General features: G+C 35.9%; 4 protein-coding genes across 5 annotated transcripts; all 4 read right to left on the bottom strand.

The window, feature by feature from the left end:
- Positions 443–2,707, bottom strand: LOC18596521 (uncharacterized protein At4g18257). Its single transcript, XM_007025046.2, has 3 exons — positions 2,053–2,707; positions 1,618–1,941; positions 443–885 (listed from the first exon to the last, which is right to left on the bottom strand). The coding sequence occupies exons 1-3, from the start codon at positions 2,325–2,327 to the stop codon at positions 726–728; spliced, it is 759 nt and encodes a 252-aa protein (XP_007025108.1). The 5' UTR covers positions 2,328–2,707; the 3' UTR covers positions 443–725.
- Positions 2,751–5,824, bottom strand: LOC18596520 (urease accessory protein G). The gene is made up of 7 exons (XM_007025045.2): positions 5,636–5,824; positions 5,357–5,542; positions 4,771–4,831; positions 4,001–4,202; positions 3,578–3,699; positions 3,349–3,453; positions 2,751–3,099 (listed from the first exon to the last, which is right to left on the bottom strand). Exons 1-7 carry the CDS (start codon positions 5,812–5,814, stop codon positions 3,016–3,018), a joined length of 939 nt encoding a protein of 312 aa, XP_007025107.2. The 5' UTR covers positions 5,815–5,824; the 3' UTR covers positions 2,751–3,015.
- On the bottom strand, positions 6,434–8,881 carry LOC18596519 (cytochrome b561 domain-containing protein At4g18260). The gene is made up of 4 exons (XM_007025044.2): positions 8,430–8,881; positions 8,069–8,230; positions 7,258–7,406; positions 6,434–7,165 (listed from the first exon to the last, which is right to left on the bottom strand). Exons 1-4 carry the CDS (start codon positions 8,565–8,567, stop codon positions 6,811–6,813), a joined length of 804 nt encoding a protein of 267 aa, XP_007025106.2. The 5' UTR covers positions 8,568–8,881; the 3' UTR covers positions 6,434–6,810.
- LOC18596518 (60S ribosomal protein L18a) lies at positions 12,781–18,412 on the bottom strand. 2 transcript variants are annotated; one of them, XM_018123692.1, is made up of 6 exons: positions 17,924–18,412; positions 17,691–17,766; positions 16,886–17,000; positions 14,176–14,291; positions 14,016–14,079; positions 12,781–13,324 (listed from the first exon to the last, which is right to left on the bottom strand). In XM_018123692.1, exons 1-6 carry the CDS (start codon positions 18,117–18,119, stop codon positions 12,983–12,985), a joined length of 909 nt encoding a protein of 302 aa, XP_017979181.1. In that variant the 5' UTR covers positions 18,120–18,412; the 3' UTR covers positions 12,781–12,982. The 2 variants fall into 2 exon arrangements, with proteins under 2 accessions (XP_017979181.1, XP_007025105.2); XM_007025043.2 differs by lacking the exons at positions 16,886–17,000; positions 17,691–17,766; positions 17,924–18,412 and adding an exon at positions 14,605–14,719.

The raw sequence follows: 20,250 nt of genomic DNA, 5'->3' as shown, positions 1-20,250 counted from the left end.
TCCTGAACATTGCTAGAAACAGCTTTGTTAACGAAAGTTCTGTTTTGGGCTAAACAAGGAGCAACTGCTACAAATCACTAATACCATCATATAAATATAATCTATGAGTCCATCTATCAGTCCTTCACTTGCGATTGACAGTTACAGTGTACAAACATTAGCTTCACCTGGTGCCCTGCTCTACCCAAGTTAAACTGTTGACAGTCTAAAGATGAATGAAAGTCTCAGATTAATAGTCCTAAAGCAAGTTCATTGGTTAAAACATATTCTACATACTAGCAAACGAAGATCATACTGATTTTCTAGACCAATGCAGCAATCCTACACAGGCATAATATGAAATAACTTTTGACAGAAAAGGCGGCCTCAAGACCACACAGCAACCTCATTGGATGGATAAATGGGGATGGCTTGACTACAATGGCCATATCTGCGAGAAGAATGATATTAAAACCAGTGAATAATTCTATTCTAGTGAGCAAACCTGGTGCTCATTTGTATTGTCAAAACTGTTATGTACAAAAGAGAAAATCAATAGAAGTTAGTCAACAATAAGAGAGTTTCAGAAAGAGCGCTCAAGAAAAATCCATCCTTTCGTCATTGCAGATAAAAGCAATGACAGAGCCTGTCATATGCTTGAGCTCAGAAATAAGGCAGCTACTCGAGCTTACAGCCTGATCCTTGCTAATAAAATAATGCACTAATCTCCTTTCTAGCTATCCCAGTCAAGTCTGTTCTGTTTTTGATGCAGCCTTCAGTTTCTCTAGTTGTTTCCGAAGATAGGCCTGCCTGAGTTTCTCACGACGAGCTGCTGCTTGCTCTTGCCTTCGCAATTTAAGCTCAGACACCTTTTCCCTTGCTTGATTTGCTTCTTCATGAACTTCCCTGGGAATAACCACCGATTAAATAATTAAGGCCTTAAGTCTTAGTTTCACGACTAAAACATCTATATTAATATGTTACAAAACGTGGCCTTGTGAAAATGTAAACTGGCCATCCAAAAACATCTTAGTTAGCCATAAAGTTCAAGGTTTTAATAATTACTTTCAATTTTCAGTACCTTTTGTCATGTTTTAGATTAGCATCTTCATTTATCAACTACTTTAAACTGTGAATCCATGGACTAGTGACTAGTGTATACCACTCCATCAGGCAATTAAGTCATAAACAATAAGCAAGATGAAAACAACCAGCCAACTATGGGTTTGTAAATGGGTTGAAAAAGGACGTCAACACAACTTTATGGCATTGATTCCTAAACTTTACCATTCCATTCCTATAAAAAGTAACCCTTTCTACTCTTATGCAGAATATTACCTAAAATCCATCAACAACCTATCCTATGAGGGGAATGAAGGCCAATGATAACAAGGGATGAAACCTCGGGCTACTAGGAGAGTGCTTCACCACACTAAGTGGTTAAAATCTCAAACCCAACCTATCAGTTGTACCTCAAATGAACAAATCAAAGTTATAACCAAAGCTATCCTATAGGCAAATATCCAAACCGTCATAGCAGTAACATACCATTTGAAATAGTAACTCCATCGAACATTTCATCTTAAATTTACCTCAATTATTATAAACATTAACCAATAAGGAAACTCAAACCCTCACCTTACAAAACGCTTATGCTCATCATTGTCTATGATTCCAGCGGTTCTTCCCGGCCCTACAAAGTTAGTGTTAAACAGTGAAGGACCACCATCACTGTCGCCGTCTTCATCTCCTGCCTGTACATTATCCGAAGCACGATCAACTTGCGGCTGCTGGGATTCCTCCTGCTCAACACCCTTCGTGAAAAAGTCAACACAATACTTCTCCTTATCTTCCTCATCCGACAATTCTCCTCTCACTAACTTATCATATAACTCAGCTTTCTTCTCCAAAGCCGCGTAGCTGACTGATCCATCATTAACCGCTTTCAGCTCAAGCTTGTCCCTGTAATCAAACAACAAAATTATGACACCCCAAAAAGAAAAACCTCTAATTTCCCCCAATTAGGTTAACGTTTATACAAATAATAATAAAAAGAAGGGTAAATAGATTTACTTGAGGGCGCGGGCTTCGACGCCGGAGTTCTTGAGGGAGAAAGTATCGTGTGGGGCGATCTTTCTCTTGGCGCGGTGGTACTCGACATCGGGACCGCTCAATTCCTTGGATTTCTTCGATTCTTCCTGGGACTTGTAGAGTTGGGCTTTGAGTTCTAGGATTGAAGAAGCGCCGACGCCTTCGATGGCGCGGTGTTTCTTGGGCATGATGGAGGATTCCGTTAGCCATCCTAACGACTCCACCACCACCCTCTTCTTTCTCTCTTCCTCGCCCATTTTTTTTTATAATATTTCTACAATTCAGATATCTTACGTTTCTATGTTCTATGCTATTCCCCGAAATTTCTTTCGTTACGAAACGAAAAGATTTGTAGAGAAGGAAATTTTATGCTTGCAGTTGTAAAGTTGTCCCCTTCCAAATCCCCAATGTTGAAAAGATATCGAGTCGTCCTCCCGTGAAAACCCGGGTCGGGTGGTTTTCATTTTTGAATAAAAACCCGACGCGTGAACAGCACGCAGACTAGCCGACTTCGAATTCGCTTGTGGGGCTGTGGTGTGTCCCAGATTTTTTTTTCTTTTCTCCCTCAATTTTTTAAAATTCTACATTGACCCCAACTATTTATTCTCCTACCCTTGATTTTTTTTTATTATTATTAACCCTATTCAAAGTGAAGAACAAGCAACAAAAATAAAACTCAATTTAGAAGAATGAAATACATGACTTTCATATATGCATCAGATTTCAGTTAACAGGTGGATATTTCACTCTTTCTGTGCTTTCCAAGAATGTAAACAGGGAAACAGTGGAACCCCCAACTTTTTCACTTTGAAGGACTAGTTAGTTTGTAGTGTTTAATGAACTTATTAACAGTCCTATTCATAGTTAATTATTACTAAAGAAAAACCCAGTAGAATAAAATGAATAATAATACGGGGTATGAACTACAGGCTCTTCAAAGAAAGATCATTTGCGCTTCTTTCCTGTTGCTGCTTCCCAAGCCTGTAATATGTGGTTTACTATATCCTCGACACCATGCCCATGCTTCACCTGCAAATTTAAAATTTACTCAAATCATTAACAACTAAATTTTGTAATGTAATGTCAAGGGCCCCAAGCAATAAAATGTGTTTCTACTTTGCATTTTGTGGAAGATGAAATCAAGATAAGGTTTGAGGGAATGAAGGGAATGATACAAGTTTCCTGATATTGACATATGTGTTGATTTGTACAGTAATTGATATGCAACACAAAGAAAAATAGTATGCTTTTATTTCACAATATGGTTACTCAACCAACCTGAGCAAAAACAAAGGGCCCTCCATCTCGCATGCGAAGTGCATCACGCTCCATGACACCCAAATCAGCTCCAACTGCAGGTGCAAGGTCAGTCTTGTTTATCACCTATAATTAGATATAACAAAATTCATGTCAAAATCCCAATAATTTTACTTATAAAACTGGGGACACCATGACAATAAATAGATCAAAGGGGTATGAAACAGCACAATAATATTAAATCAAATACCAAGAGATCAGCTTGGGTTATGCCTGGGCCCCCTTTCCTGGGGATTTTATCACCTCCAGATACATCTATGATATAGATGATATAGTCAGCCAGTTCTCTGCTGAAGTTGGCAGCTAAATTATCTGCACTCACAAAGATTCCCATAAATGTGGAACTTTTCTGATTTGAACTCATTCCTCCATCGCTGACACTCGGAAATTATAACTGTTTCACTAATTTAAAGGTGCAATTCCAATATATGTTAAGCAGTACCTTATGCCTCATTTGTGAATTTCAAAAACGATTCACTCACAACACCATCTACTACTCTTTCTTTTTCATTTTTCTTTGAGGAAAAAAAAAATCTTTTTTAGGTAATCTTCACAATGTGCTTCATTCTCAAAATTTACATACAAAATCACTTCAATAAAACATTATACTTACCTCCTCCAGATTCACAAAGAAGGATATCTGTTTTGTACAAGTTAGAAAGCTCCTCAAGAGGACCAAGATTGATGCTGATGTCTTCACGAATAGCAGCATGCGGGCAGCCTCCTGTTTCTACAGCACGTATCCTTTCCTCTGGAAGTGCCCCGTGTTTCACCAAGAACTCACCATCCTCCTTTGTGAATATATCATTTGTCACCTGAAGTTATGACATGCTTCCCAATGTATCATTTAAGTTTAACCCATTTTTAAGTCCTCATGCTGATTTTGAAGAACTCAAAGCAATGATGATTGTTAATATATGCCAGCCATCAGTAAGAAGGCTGAATGGCAGTCCAAAAGAAATGGATTCTCCTCAAAGTAAGCAATGTATTCTTAAGTTTGCTATCTCCGATGTAACCTTACTCAAAAGCAGAGTTAGGAGATCCAGTAAACAAATTTGCTGCAGCTGTAGATGCAATGAGTGACCTGACGCCCTTTCTTAAATTTTATAAAAAGTGGGGGCCCTGCTTTGTATCACCTGGTACACCTAGGGTCAATCTATCAATCTGCCTACTTAAAGAAACTATCAGCCACCGGGTCGCATCTTCTTAAAGAATGACCACAATGGCACAGCTTAATCAATTAATCCCACAGTCCAGATGACATTCAGAACACCTCTCTCTGAGCGCATGTGGACGTCAAAGAGCTAAAGATTTAAATTTAAAAAGATAGGTAAACTGTTACTATCAAATGCTATCTCAAAGTACAAGATGCATGATACTTACAGCAGCAAGACTGTACTTATCCCGCAGGAATTTACACAAAGCCAGCATTAAAGCGGTTTTCCTGTATGGCATGAACCAATATCATGTCAGAAATTTATTAGGATGTTTTAACATAGAACCAAGAGTTGCATTATACCCATATAATAAACTGAGGAAAAACAATGATAGACCCTGACTTGAAAAGAAAGAAGCAACCAGGACAAAAGAATTCAAGAATGTCAGCAAAACATAACACGAAAACCTTGAAAAACTAATATTACTTAACAAACAAAGACCAAAAGAGTATAAAATCCAGGGAATTGGAAAATACAAGAGACTTCACAAAAAATGTAACACTATGGAATTTGCGGAGCGCATTTCATACAATTTACCAGGAATCACCAAGCCGAAGTCTCCACTAATTCATATACAATAAAGCATCATCTTTGTTGAAACTTCGTGAAGTAGCAAAAATTTATCATTTCTCAAACAGTTGTAGCGAGGAATAACAACAGATACTGATATACAAAAATGCAGAGTAACTGAGTAAGTCAAAGCAATGTTAATTGTTGATACTGAGGAAGAATTAAAGGAAACTAGGAAATACCCAGTACCAACAGGACCACCAATACCAACAGTAAAAGCTCTTTCATTGAAATCCCTATTGCCAAGTGGTGGAGCTCTTCTGCTGAAGAATCCAGGTGAGTAAATGGGTTCATGTGAGTGTGGTGCCAGTCCATCATGGCTATGGTAAACCCTCCCATCAGCTCCCACCCAGGATGTTGTTGATTTACTGTTGCATAACAAAATTTAACCAGAAACCAGATCATCAAAGAGTTATACCCCATTAAAACAGCAAAATTTATACTATGAGATTGTTACTTACTCATGGTCATGATCATGATGGTGGTGGTGGTGGTCATGGTCATGGTCATGGTCATGGTCATGGTGGTGATGATCATGGACATGGTGATCATTGGAAGCCATTTGACTACAATCTGCCAAGGTTTTACTGTGGGAGAGTCTCTCTCCGTGTGTGTTCAAAGAGAAATGAGGGGAGTACATGAGGATTAATGGATTAGGATAATGAAATCACAACAATGCCCCTGTCACATGTGATTCGGTATCTTTTGTCATTGTCTTTGACTGGTTAGTACATTCGTTGGATTCTGATTGAGAAGAGAGCATTTACTAAATGATAAGTGGGAATCTTAATGCAAGATAATAGTATTAATTAAGAATTGATGAGGCATTCGAGACAACAATCTTATTTTATGATCAAAAACTATCTTTCAGTGTTGACAAAACTTAATGTTTAATGGCAGCTAATTTTACAAATTGCAGCATGAATAATAGTTAATTAGTGCAACACAAATCCATTATTCATGAATTGGTAATAGCAGAATTTATCAATGAAATTATGAACAAGTATTGAAGTTTCGAAATTAAAACCATCATGCAACAATGATTGACAGTACTTGGATAAGCCAAGTAGAACACAGAAAAGTTGGGAGATGTTAGATTTCTATTCGGCTCTCTGGCTCATATGCCGGATATGCCAGGCCGTCAGTATTGAGGATCCCTTGTAATGGGCTTGTCAAATCACCTGGTTTACTGCAAAGAAAGATTGAGCCCCATGATATCACAATTCGGTCGGGTTAGGTTAATCAAACAAAAATTAGAATAACATTAATAAATTTTCATTCATTCATCAGCATCTCCAGATATAGAGGTTTACAAACTTTGATTACACTTCTCAAACATAGTCACACTATATGCTAGTATTTCATTTCCTACATATATACATACATCTCAATTACCTGGACACCCCAATGTTGATCACAACACAATGAATATATATATATATAAGAGAAAAATGATAAGTTGTTCATACTCCACTTTTTGATGCATGTATATATTCTCCATCAAAAGTATTATTCAAAGGGTGTGCTTTGTATCAGCCAGGAAAGGCATCAAAAAGTAGAGTATGAAACTTTTGACTACTAGATAAAGATCAATTTGCAAAAAAAAAAAAAAAAAGAAAAGAAAAAGAATCCAAAGTCAGTCAAACAAATTCCTAAGTGCATTACGCTTGCCACATGGTTCAGGCAACATGACCTTTTGGTTATCTCTTTGCTCAGTGGCATTCTCTTGATCAGAAGGTGGGGTTGGCTGGGGAGCATTGCCTAGTATCAGCCCTTGCTTTTGTATATACTCCCATTTGTCTTGGAAGAGGTAAAAGAAAGCAACGAAAGAGACCTCAGCAGTGAAAAGTATAGTCCAAATGCCAGTACTTCTCGATGTTTTCTTATGGTAGGCATTTAAGCCAGTGTAGATGTTAATGATCCCCACCAGAGATACCGCTGTTCCAAGAATCCAATGCGTTAAGTACCATGTACTTCTTCTTTTATTTCCTCTGTAAACCAGGAATTGATACAAAGATGGAAATATTAAGTATGAGGTTTGGTGAACCAGTATTAATTTCAAATGTCAGAGAATAAATGGTACCTAGGAGGCCTGAAAAATCCAATCAAGGCTTGCATCCAAATGGCACCGTAAAGGGCTAGACCTAATCTTTGGTGGCTGTTATTGAATGAATTCTCAAAATTCTTTATGGACATGACAGCTCCAATTGTTGCAAGAAGCACTGCAAGTATCTGTATAGATAGGGAAACAAAAATAGAAAGAGTTAAATGAAAGGGAAATTAAGTAATCATGGCAACAACTAGCAATTTCTAAACCATCTCGATCTGTAAGAAATGTATGTAGTCTTCTAGCTTTAAAGTAATTCATAGCCTGTGATCAGAGAGGCCATCATTGCAGCCGGTTCTAAATTTATTGTCAACCTTCTTTTTCCTCTTCACTATATAGTTTGCTTATGCAATTATAGTACACCTCCATATATATAACGTAGTAAATTTAAGAAGAAAATCGGAATCAATAAAAAATGCAGTACCGAGCAAACCAACCAAGCACAAAAACATTGACACATGAAGCAGGCACATGATCATGATTATATGGACAAATAAAGAACATGATCTCCCTTTCTTCTTATTCAAGTCTTCATGATAAATATGATTAAGTTGGTTTAGATCAGTTACTGGAAAAAAAAAACCATGGGCTGTTAGAAGAAATTAAAAATTGTGGACAGCATCATTAAAGTGAAAGTGGGTTATAATAGTAATGAAATAAAACGAACAACCAGCTCTATGTGATCTCTTCTTTGCACCCCAAATAAGAGTTATATCTGCAGCTATCAGTAAAATTTGTTACAACAGCATATTTCCTTGGTGAATGTAGTGTTAATATTGAAGGATACCTGCAACATGGCATGGAGATAGAACAAAACTTTAACCCTTCTCCCACCTTCCTCTTTATTGGCCATTCTAATAAAAAGAATCCCAACAGGCATTAAGAACCCCATGGAAACCCAGAGGAGAAGGCCATGAACGGCGATATAAGATGTCATTTGAGGACTCAGCTGCAATATTGTTCATTAAAGAGGAATGGTTAAACTCAATCATGTTGATTATCTTCTGAACTTAGATTTATTAGTATTTGATGCATTCCAAAAACAAAAGTAGGGGAAGATGACATGAGGATGGAATTAAGAGAGGTAATATATCAATTGATTCGAACTTCCTTGGAAGCAAAACAAACTTGGACAAAATTTGGCATACCTTGTGTACATTCTCTTTAATGCTCTTGTGATTGCTGGATGCAGTATCCCCCCCATGAGATGAGCAAGAAACAAGGGGTAAAAGAAAAACATATAATGCAGGAATGGTGAATGACCCTAGCAAATGAGAAACTTGCATCTTCAATATCCAAGCAATGAAGAAAAGAACTTAAAGCATATAACCCTGCTTCAACTACCAACCCTCTCTTTCCTTTTTCCTTCCTCTAAGAAACCTCAGCTTTTCATATCTTTCTTTATGAAGGTAAAGAAAGACTCATTTGACTACAGTTAATCTGAGTGGCCATTAAAGCATTAGAGAGGAGAGGAAAAAGTTGTTTAAATGCGTCAGCTCTTAAAGAAACTGCATCTCTCCTTTTTGTATAAAGAAGCTAATGTGCTATAATTAGTGAATACAAAAGGGGAGGTGCAACCTACCATTCAGTATTGGCTAAAGATTTTATAAGCATGGGCAATCTATGGTTGGTTGTAGAAAGAAGATTATTATATAGGGTAAAAAAGTAACTGAGGGATATCAATAGACAAATAAGAATTTCAAAATTGTGGGGTTGACATTGCCTGCACTTTTTGGTTGCATAAAATGGCCAAAAACACAAGATGGTCAAGGATTCAATGGATGGAACAAGGGGGCGGTGTAGTGGGATTACACAGTTGATAAAGAAGCTTATGATCTAATCCTAGATTACTCAATGATTTAGACTTCATTAAATCTTAATATTACAATATCTGATTCACTACCTAGGTAATGGATTAAGATTTAAGGTTCTTAATGCTGAAAATATGTAAGTTTTGAATCATATCTAATGGTTCAATAACCACTGTTTTAGAGGCTTGAAAAGCAACAACAAAATGTGATATCTCTACCATTTGCTTTCATTTTGAAAACAATAATTGGTCATTGAACATTAAAAGCAACAGAATTATTGCTGTGTTGAAGTTCTTTAAAGAATTATGAACAAATGGAGCTTTACAATATAAAGGGGAGACATACAAATGAGTAAATTTTATCCACCGACCCTCTCTTGGGGAGGCAATGTTCATAGTTTTGAAATAAGACTAGAGTCAATATTCCTTTCTCTTTTCCCTTTCCCCTTTCCCCTTTGCTTCTCCAATCTACCATCTCTCTTCTCTGCCTTGTGCTTGACATTAGGTAGTTACTTAGTTCTCAATAATGGCAGCAGCTAGCTAGCAACATCGTTTTCAGTTTATCAACAATCTTTTGACCTATGTTCAAAACAAAAGACGCTTCAACCCACAACACGGGATATGTACCAAATTCTTGGACAGACAGACACCAACCATATTCCGCATTTCAAACTTACTCTACATTATTCCAATCCCCTTTTTTGTTTTGGCTGATGTTGACAAAGTTTCAAAGTAATGCATGAGAAAAAGAGAAGAAATATACTTGCATGACCAATATTATTCCATGGATTGTAAAGGTAAAAAGATAGGGAGAATGGTACAAGACATGTGGGCTTACAGAGACAGTGCAACTTTTGGTGCAGGCAAAAATCAAAGCTTGAGATTGAAACTTCAACTGCTCTTCGTCCCACCAGGGCAATCGAGCGCTGCACTCGATTTCTTCAGATACAAGATAACGACGCGCACAAACACAAACTGACAGAAGCCAGAGAGGTTGCAATTAATTTGGCTATTTTATGAAGATAATCCAGTCGTGTTAACTCACATGTGAATATGCTTCACTCCAATTATCCAGATTAAATCCAATTATTGTTTGAAATGAGCTACCATATGTAACTACCATATGTATGAACGAAGATGATTCTATTTGACAACTTTCCAGTAAATCCAATGAATTTAGTTCAATGCCAACTTCAGCTAATTAAAGTGGAAATGGACATAGAAAAAGAAAATCACCCACAGAATCATTAATCTTGCAGCTGAACCTGAACTCGTCTAACCAAAACTTGCAATTAGTTCCTCTCCTCACTTGTAGGCAAAGAACTTCGTTACTGGATTTTCTTTTTTATTTTTGCTTGAAGAGGTTCATTCAGTCTTATAATATATTACATTATTTAACAAGAAATAATCATCTTTTTATCTTATAAACACCATTCATTTTTTTAATCAAGAGAGCTTAAACTTGAAACTTAAAAGTTATTATAAGTACTCTAAATTCCAATTATTGGTTTTCCAAACCCTTTTGTTTGGAAAATTGACTGCAAAAAACTTGAAAAGAATATTTCGGATTAAGACGGTCCTCTCAAATATATGTAGCAAAACATCTCTTTTCACTAATTCCTCGACTAAATAATGACATTAGATCTTTTGCAAAGTCGTAGTAATCATTACCCATTGCATTATATTCAATGAGCAATTCTTAAAGAGAGCAAAGGAGATCATCACAGATTTGGTAGGCAATCAGCATCATCATCCTCATTATCCTTTGCCCTATGCTAACCAAAAAGAAAATTGTTTAACCTGGTAGATTTTGTATGCTTCATATTTATATATAGTTCATACATCAAATGTCAAATGCTACAGCCTACACCTCTTATATCAAACTCAAAAGTGGAGAACAAATGATCTTTACCTTTGCAAAACTTTTGCTTTTCGTTTCTTTGGGTACCGTGCCTTTGTGCGCCACTATCTGCTTTTCTCGTACCAGTTCAAAAGGAAAACAACAAATTAACATTATTAGTTATAAAAATTTATGAGAGAGGCAGTGTTTAATATCGATTTTTACCAGTATATCGAAACTATAATTATAAGATGGAAAAGTTTCAGTGGTCTTGGCTGGCTGATATGATTATGTTTATGGTTAATACTTTTCTTGATGGGTAGGGTGTTTCTGAATTAGTATTGTTATTTGCTATTAATTAGCAACAGCCAATTAGTTAATAATTGATTAGTATAAAGTGAGGAAAAGAAGCTTCTTTTCTTAGAGGGTGAAATGCTGATGGAGTTATTGTTCAAGACTCCTCATGATTTTCTAACTGGATATGCGTGATTGGGTATTCATCACAAAGAAAAAAAAAGGGTGGTTTGGGGAAGATTCCATAGTCATAGTGGTAACTGTCATGCTTACGGTATTAACTTGTAGAGCTGCAAATGAAGTAGTTGAGTCATCGGGTTAGATAAGCGAGATGACTTTCGTTAGTTCCTAACTCAGATTTTACGTTGAGAATGGGAACGATTGGGGTTAAGAAATCACAGTTGGGTTCATACGTGTGAAACAGAAAGTCAAAAAATTGAAGGGAGAGATTTGATAAATTCTTTTAATTACAACAGCCTCGTTTGGGCAAGTGTATAAAGGCATCCAGCCAAATGATTAAAACTGGTTATCAGGGTGTCCAGACTATGCAGGAAGAGCTGGCCCAATCTTCTTAATCATCAGCTCAACTCAAGTCCCCAGTGGCGAATCTATCAACATCTTATGGAATAGCAAGTTATAACCCAAAGTTAAACAATGTATGTGTAGATGTCTGACCAAGTACTTTCCTGTTGCTTCCAACGTCGTCGTTTGTTTACCATGGGTAGACGACGATGCTGTCCTAAATGTGATGTGTCATATGCGTGAAGAGACGACGGACCACTGATTTATTCACTGCCCTTTCCCTGTGAGGATAGGGTTTGCATTGCATCCATGTCGGAAGATACGATCGACAGAAACACACGAAATTTGGTGAAGTGATAATTGCATGATTTGAACAAAGACTGGAAGTAGAATAATTAGACGAGAGCAATTTGTTTTGACTTGCATAATTTTGTGGGCTATTTGATTGGAAGAAAGAAACAAATGTCTTTTTCCGTTGTCAAATCCCACGTTTCTCTGATGCATTGTCGCCCCATGAAACAGGGCCAAGCATGGCAGAAATGAGCATTTGGAGCCCTTAGCTCCAAGCAACCCGAGGAAAATTCACCAGTTATATCTCTAGAGCGAAAAAATATAACAGGTGCAGCAATTCTTTATAACACAGATGGGAAGCCTTGTAACTGCACCACTAGCCCGAAAAATGGTAGAAACCCCTTGTTTGAAGAAGCAATAATAGTAGAAATCCCTAACTTGAAGAACCAATTGACATTCCTGCAGCTAAGACTTCCCATTCTCTACTAGTTTTGACAGAAAATGTGACAATTTTTAATAGGTTTGTATTTCCATCTATCTTTGAATTACCATTTCCAATCCAAAAATATAAAAATCTAAACTTTTTCTGTCCAAATTTTTGAAAGTAAATTGTTCAAGGACCGTGTAGAAATTTCTTCTAACATTTTGACAATTGAATGCAAGTTGCATTCAGAAATCAAAACCCTAATGAAATTAACTCAAACATTAACTTGTACTTACTATTATACTTTATAATGAAAGAGAGACGACAATCACATACCATACCAGCTTTTATAAGTAATGAAAATGAGATATTGAAACCCAAAAGAACCAAGTTCAACCTGTCTGACAGCCTAGGCTTCTCAAATAAAAACAATATCCGATAAACAAACTGATAGAAGTGCACTACCAAAAATTTCAGAATTAGAACCATTTTAACTCTCTCCTTTATGAAATGGGAGAAATTACATAAACAAGTTGGGCCTTGATGCCTTGTAGGTTGTCTTCAGCTTCCTGGTAGGTGGCCTCACCTTCTTGAACACCAAGGGGAACTTGATTTTGGAGTTGTGGAACTGCTTGGTGCTATCCCTCTTGCATAGTTTAGCAGGGATGGTTGCAGTCTTGATAATCTGGATGCAAGGGAACCTGACCCTATGCCGAGAAGCCATCTCGTTGTACATCTGCTCAACAGCTCCATTCAAAGTAGTGTCACGGTATTCCTTGTACATGTTATGATAACCAGTACGACTTTGATAGCGAAGCCAAATACCATAATTCTTAATCTTGGTTGGATTCTTCTCAAAAATCTGCAGAGAATCTAAATTAGACAAAGGGCATTGAAAAGAAAGCTGATGAATGTATCAGAAATCAAGTTCCCTTTGGTGCATCAGTTAATCAATATGCAATCACTATAATTTTTTCTTTTTTAATAGAAGCCACCATACGGATAGTTAATGACTTTTGATCAACAAGTTAGGAAACCACAATAAGTAAAAGATGTAACTTGCTGTAGCATCTTCTTGTCAAAGATTTCAAACCAATTTAAATTCCAACAACCGCTTTCAAATTCAAAATCTTAAATATGTAGCACAAAAAATTGAACAATCAATAATTCAAAGCAATGACTTTTACAAACAAAACACAAATAAGCCTTCACAATACTTTTCTATAAAGAACCAGAAATTCTATATTCAAGATGTATAAAAAGCTTAAAGCCTAGACAAATTTAGGTTGTTTCTTTACTATCTAACTTCCCTGTTTCTAACACAACAAATTTACAGACAGCTGCTGATCAAACACAAATTCCCATCTAAATTGCACAGACATAAACTAAATGTTGGCAAGTCACATAAAATTACTTCAGACACTAATCAAAATGATCCTAGCTCTAACAAAAATATTTAAACATACATACAAAAGGATACTTCCCCTATTCACATTTCAAAATATCATACCATAAGAAATTACTAGTTATAGAGTGCACCATCAAATTATTACCTCATTGATGGCAAGGACTTGACCATTGCTCTTCTTAACCTTCTTCAGCTTCCTCAAGAAGTACCTGATGAATATTCATGGACAAACACCAAAGTCAGAAACCTTCAACAACTTCAATCAAATGGGAATCAAATTAATCGCCCAAAAAATAATCACTAACCAGAACTTGGACTTGGCCCGAACCTCATTGGTGGCCCACAGCTTCATCCTGTAGATCTTGGGGTGCTCATCGCTCTCCGTTGGGAGAGCCCTCCCAACAACCTGGTACTGGTGATACTGCAACCATTAACAAAACCAAAATCAAGACTTTTTTTTTCTTGTATTAATTCAACATTTGCTTAAACGAGTTACAACTCCCTTTGTTGCTAAGAAAACTCATTAAAACGATAGAAAATGAAGCTTTTTATCCTATATTTTACAAACCATTTCCAACGAGATGAAAAAGGAAAAGTTCGCATGGATCGAAACCAAACATAACAAACTAAAATTGCCTTCAGAGGAGTAATTATAAAACTTTGAAACTTAAAGATGGAAATCGAGAGGGTTAGAGGGGGGAAGATCTGAGAGAAGAGAATCATTGGCCACTTACCCTGAAAGTAACCATTTCTGAGGAAAGAGAATATCTGAAGAAATTCGCAGCCCTCTCCCTCTCACTCTTTCGCTCGATGTAGGAGAAGAGGAATGTAGGATTTTCTTTCCCTTATATACTAGCTCTTTGACTGATCAAAACCCTAGACTTCTCAAACGGGGCTGGGTCGGGTTGTATTTAGTTGAGTTCATGTCACTCATTTGTTCCGGGTCGGCACATTTCATCTCGGTCCAAAATTCTGTCAGTTTTGGCCTTCTGGGTCTTATATGAAGCCCATGGTGAAACTTAGATCCTTTTTCCATTTCGGCCCAAAATCCAACTAATATCAACCCAATAGTGAACATTATATCTTTTGATATCTTCTGCTTTGACCCAAAAAGAACACCTTTCTCTTTCCGAGACCGCATTTAGATATATAAATGGGTTTTTTATATTCGGGTACTGTATGTTATCTAATTCGATTAAGCAAAATGAAGATATTCTATCCACGGGTTTGAGTGGTAAAATCACTATTCATGAATTTGAGTAGTGGTCTTATAAAATTTACTATTCGAATTCGATTATAAATTATAATTTTTAATGTTAAATTTTAATTTTATACATTATTTTTTATTTATGAATTTCTTATAATTAATGTAATACTTGCTAAAATTCATTACTGTCCTAAATATGATTCTAAACTTAATTTACTTTTTATGAACTTTAATTTATTAAACTAATTTTTATAAATATATATATATATAAATTAATTTTAAATTTAATTTAATAAGATATTTAATGGATAAAAATATTTAACAAGTAATATCTTAAACATTTAAATCTGAATTCAAGTAATAATTTTAAAAAAAATCAGATATTTATAAAAATCAAATATTCTGTTGAAAATATAAAATATTTTCAAAATAACAGATACCTTACCCATTAATATTCTCATCCTATAAGTAAACTAAAAATTGCCGAAAAACAATATGCATCATCGTGGAGATCAGCTCTATTAGCTATAATGTTGATTTTCCTTCTCATTAGCCGTTGTCTACGCCCGTACTAACCAGGCGTTAAGAAATGTTACCCGGTCCAATTAGAGACTGGGTTTGCTTCCAACTTCAAATTAAATCCTCGCAATGAGGAAGTCCCGATTTCAAGTAACTAGGGAGCGGAATCACAAGTTCTTTCAAATCAGTAAGTCAGTCATAATAATGGCAGCAATTCCGAAGTATATACAACTATAGGCATAAACATGAATACCCAATTCTGGGGGTTGGCTTTAATGAATAGAACAAGAGTTTTTCTGAATAAATTTTTCACAAATTACAACCACCAATCATTCTGGGATGCTTCACAAATGTACAGCCACCTTATAGTCCATCTTGACCTCACCAGGCATGAGCTCCTTTAGTCACACCAAACGTGACAGCAATCATTGCGATAACAGACTGCACAATTAGAATGGAGAGCACCAAAAAGGAAAAGATTTTAGTGGGCTGCAATGGAGGCATTGATCCTCATTTCTCACAAACAAAAGAACCATCTATATTTAATTTCCAGAGAAACAGCTGCGGAATGAGCAGTCAAGATTAATGAAGCATGATGCACAAACCAGTGAGGCTATGTATAGCACTCAGTTTCAAAACGCAGTGATCATGTCAACCATACATGCCAATACCTTTGGTTGCCTCAAATAAGTAAAAGTGTAAAACAACATTATGTCTGCTGGCAGCACTACTCATAATTGAATTTCTTAGAAATCAAGATAAGTTTAACAGATAAAACCCTTCTTAAACAGTTATGAAACCTATATCAAATAAACAAAGTTGCATCAGTGCATGATCAGCAATGATGACACATGATTTTGAAAAATCTTTTCGACAAAAAAAAACAGGCAAAAGAAACAAGCAAGGCACTGGAACACAAGGGACTTATCTAGAGTAGACAATGAAGCAGCCAGAAAGAAAGCAGTGGCAAATTGTAGTTCTATCGGCATTCATAGATGACAAAAGAACAACTTCAGCACCTTTTAAATCATGAAAACTGAACGTGTAACTTTACAGTAATAAGCATCAGGTGGCAAATAGGGTAGTCCACCCAACTGATGATGGAATGACATACAAAAATAAGAGGACTTTTGCTTTCATTACTTCCTTGTGAGTTTCCAAACATATTTTTAAAATGCAGACGCATGAGTATCAATCTCCAGTACAGTGGATAAAAGAGCAAGACAAGAATGGTACTCAAAGAAACCATAGGCAAATAAGAAAAGAAATGATAGAAAATGGACACTTACAGCAACTGCACATGCGAGGTATCCCGCTTTTTCTCTATAATCCACTTGGACACAGAGTAGAATGAATGTTCCAATGTACCAGGGAATGCCACCAAAGAAGAAGCCAAGGAAAAACCTAGCCATGGCAACCAAAAAATTATAGCCAGTTAACAAGAAACTGATTTAAAAGATGGAATATATTTGGACTAGCAACAAATGCTGGAGTTTTTGCTTCTCAAAATCCTAAAAGCGAGAACAGGAATCAAACACCAATTTAATCCAGTCCAATTTAGAGCTCCATTCCGTGAAAATTATTGCAGTAACACAGTGTATCTCTAATACCTATCTATTTTCCCATACATTGACACCTCAAGTTCTTGGAGCATGCATATTTTTCTTTATTCACATTTCCCACAACTCAAACAGGTTCTAATTTTCACTAAGTCAATCAAATAGGTGGTATTACCATGAGATGCATTTTTGTGCCTTAACTGATTGCGAATGACTACAATAGGGACAATAATTTCTGAATCAAATCTCATATAAGCAGACCCTAAAGGAATCAATATCTGAGTCTTTCGCAGCCAGTCAGCTTACAAAAGTCGATATTGACAGCTAGATGACACGCATATTTATTACTTGACAGAACCCAAAACAGAACAATTGATAAAAAACAAGTCATAGTTACATCAGTATGTTTATCTGCCAGCATCCCTAACAATCTATGCACAACAAAAAATACCTCTAAATGGCCATAAGAATCTATGGGAAAACCTACTCCCAGATTGTTATTAAACAATAACAAATACTAAAATCCAAAACTTACAATAACCAGCCCATTCCAAGCCCACAAACAGGAAGGCGACGTCGCCTCAAAGGCGTTGCTTCTACAGCAGGATACCCTTCAAGAACATCAAATTCAACCAAAGATTCAGAAACTCAATTCACTTTAATGATCAATAACCCACTCAACGAAAACCAAAATAAATACCAGTAATAAAATCTCATTTATGGGAATATTTACCAATATAAAAAAAATTCTTAATATGTTTCAGGTACCTGTAACCGTCTGGTAGCCATGGACATAGGGGTTAGCGGAGCCCGGCGGAGGAACCGGCTGAGGGAAGCCAACAAACGGCTGAGGCGGTTGTAGAGGGAAAGGAGGGTAGTAGTTGGCTACGCCTTGAAACGTGCCGTATCGATATTGACTTTGAGGGTTGGAAGTTACGCCTCTATTTTTCCCTTCTTCGCTCATTTTTTTTTTTTTTTTGCCCGTGAGGGTTTCGAGTTGGTGGCGTTTCGTCTATTAACTCCTCCGCCGCGGTGAAAATTGTAAGCGGCAGAGTGGTAGTTGATAGATTAAAAATATCGATCGTGCTATTTTCGCTGGGAATTGACGGTGTTTTGGCGGATTAAGAGCTGGCAATTAGAATTTGTTTTTGGACCTATATTCCCAATTCCTGGATTTGGGCTAGATTTTTTTGGGTTTACAATGATAGGGCCAGGATTTTACTTTTTCGATTGGACTGGGTTTTTTTTCTCTGTTCCTTTCTTTGGAGAGGGTGGGTGTTATATTAATGGTATAATATAAATATATGATACTTTTGCTTCTGATAAAATGCTTACTAAAAACTTACAAAAAAAATGTAAAAACTATATAATGTTACGGAAAACCTTAAAAATAATGAATTTTTATTTGATGCATTTTCAGTATATAGTATGTAGACACTATTAGTGAATCAAATATTATCACAATGTTAATAAATAAATTAAAAATTTTTAAAAATAAATCCTCATAATTTTTTTTTGTTTTAAATTTACTTTAAAAGACAAAATTTAAAAAAAAAAGAAAAGCATGACGTTTTAGAGTTATTAAATTGTAATCAAAATGATTAGATTTATGCATATTATATATTTAATATATGATGAAACTTATTCTATCTTGTATATATGAAAGGCCATTAGGCTTCAAATGAGTTAATCTAAACATGGATTAAGTTATCTAGTAATACATAATTATTTTTCTTATACTTTTTCCAAGACATTGAACTTTCAATGTTGACCAGGACCACCCTCTTTCCTGAAATTTTCTTTCAAACGATTTGATAGGTTTGATGCCAATATATATTGTAACCCCTTTCCACTGTTTCCAATACTGCCGAAAATAATAATGCAAATCCATATATAATCCGGTCTGGTCCACCAGATTCTTTCCTCATTCAGCATGAACAATCTCAGCAATTATATGCAGCAGCCAGAGGAATTACCAACTTGAAAACTCAAGGTAATACTACGTTTCTCGGTTACGTCTTGGACCGAGCAGCTTCAGGAACAAGAAACTAATGTTCTAGAAACAGGTCTTGCCAGAGTTACAGAATCAATCAAATGGTGCCGGACCCTTCTGCATTGCAACTGATCATTAGGCAAAAGCTTCATGCGCGCCTGAATTAAATTATCTGATTTTTCTCTTTTTTTTTGTTTAATTTGGAAAAAAAAAAAAACTTGAGAACTTGAATTCTATTCTTTGAATAGAGAAATCGTATATTTATTATTAAATTATCTAAAACTATGGATTGTTTTTTAAGTTTTGATCCTATCGAATCCAATCAAATATAAGGCAAGGCAACGTTCATGTTATTAAGAGAATTGATTGGAGCACGATGGGAAAGGCAGACTCAATCCACTGCCCTCCATAGTTTTCATGTCTGTCTCTTTCTTCTCACGTGGCTGTCCCAAAGATAACTTGTGTTGTTTTAGTCGATTTATATTTTCAAAGATATGCTAGAAGTTATTACTATATTACGTATCTGTCTTCCATTCAATTGTTTATTTGCAGCCTGTATGACGAATCAGGGGGCAGAGAAACGAGAGATACGACCAAATGTGCTATAAAACAGGAGAAGATTACATGTGTTGAATCAAAAAGAAATGAAACCCTTCATTTAAAAATTAAAAAAAAGGGAAGCAACATAGAAGGCAAAATCAATAACCACGTTTGCTAGGCTGCTTTCTCTCTTCTTCATTATATTTTATGTCATTGTTCAAAGTTTACTATATATTAAAATTATAAAATTATATCCCACACTTATTATTACTAAAAATGTCGATCACTTTTCAAATATACGGCGTACATCTTTTGTCGACCTTTTCCATCTTTTACCTTTTGTCTTTCAAATAAAAAAAGAAATTGAACTAACTTACGCAATGGACCGATGTAGGAGAAATACTTTTAGAGAAAGGTCCATCTTCCATTCGATTGGCGTTGAGAACAAGAAAAGGATAATTAATAGACCCACATTGACACGCAGGTGAAATTGTCACATTCATGCATATAAATCATCCTTTTTACTGTCAAAATCTTCCTAGGACGGCTACTTCTTTCTGTC

Source organism: Theobroma cacao, chromosome 6, assembly GCF_000208745.1.
Source record: "Theobroma cacao cultivar B97-61/B2 chromosome 6, Criollo_cocoa_genome_V2, whole genome shotgun sequence".
NCBI classification, from domain to species: Eukaryota; Viridiplantae; Streptophyta; class Magnoliopsida; order Malvales; family Malvaceae; genus Theobroma; species Theobroma cacao.
This window is presented reverse-complemented; position numbering and strand designations above follow the sequence as displayed.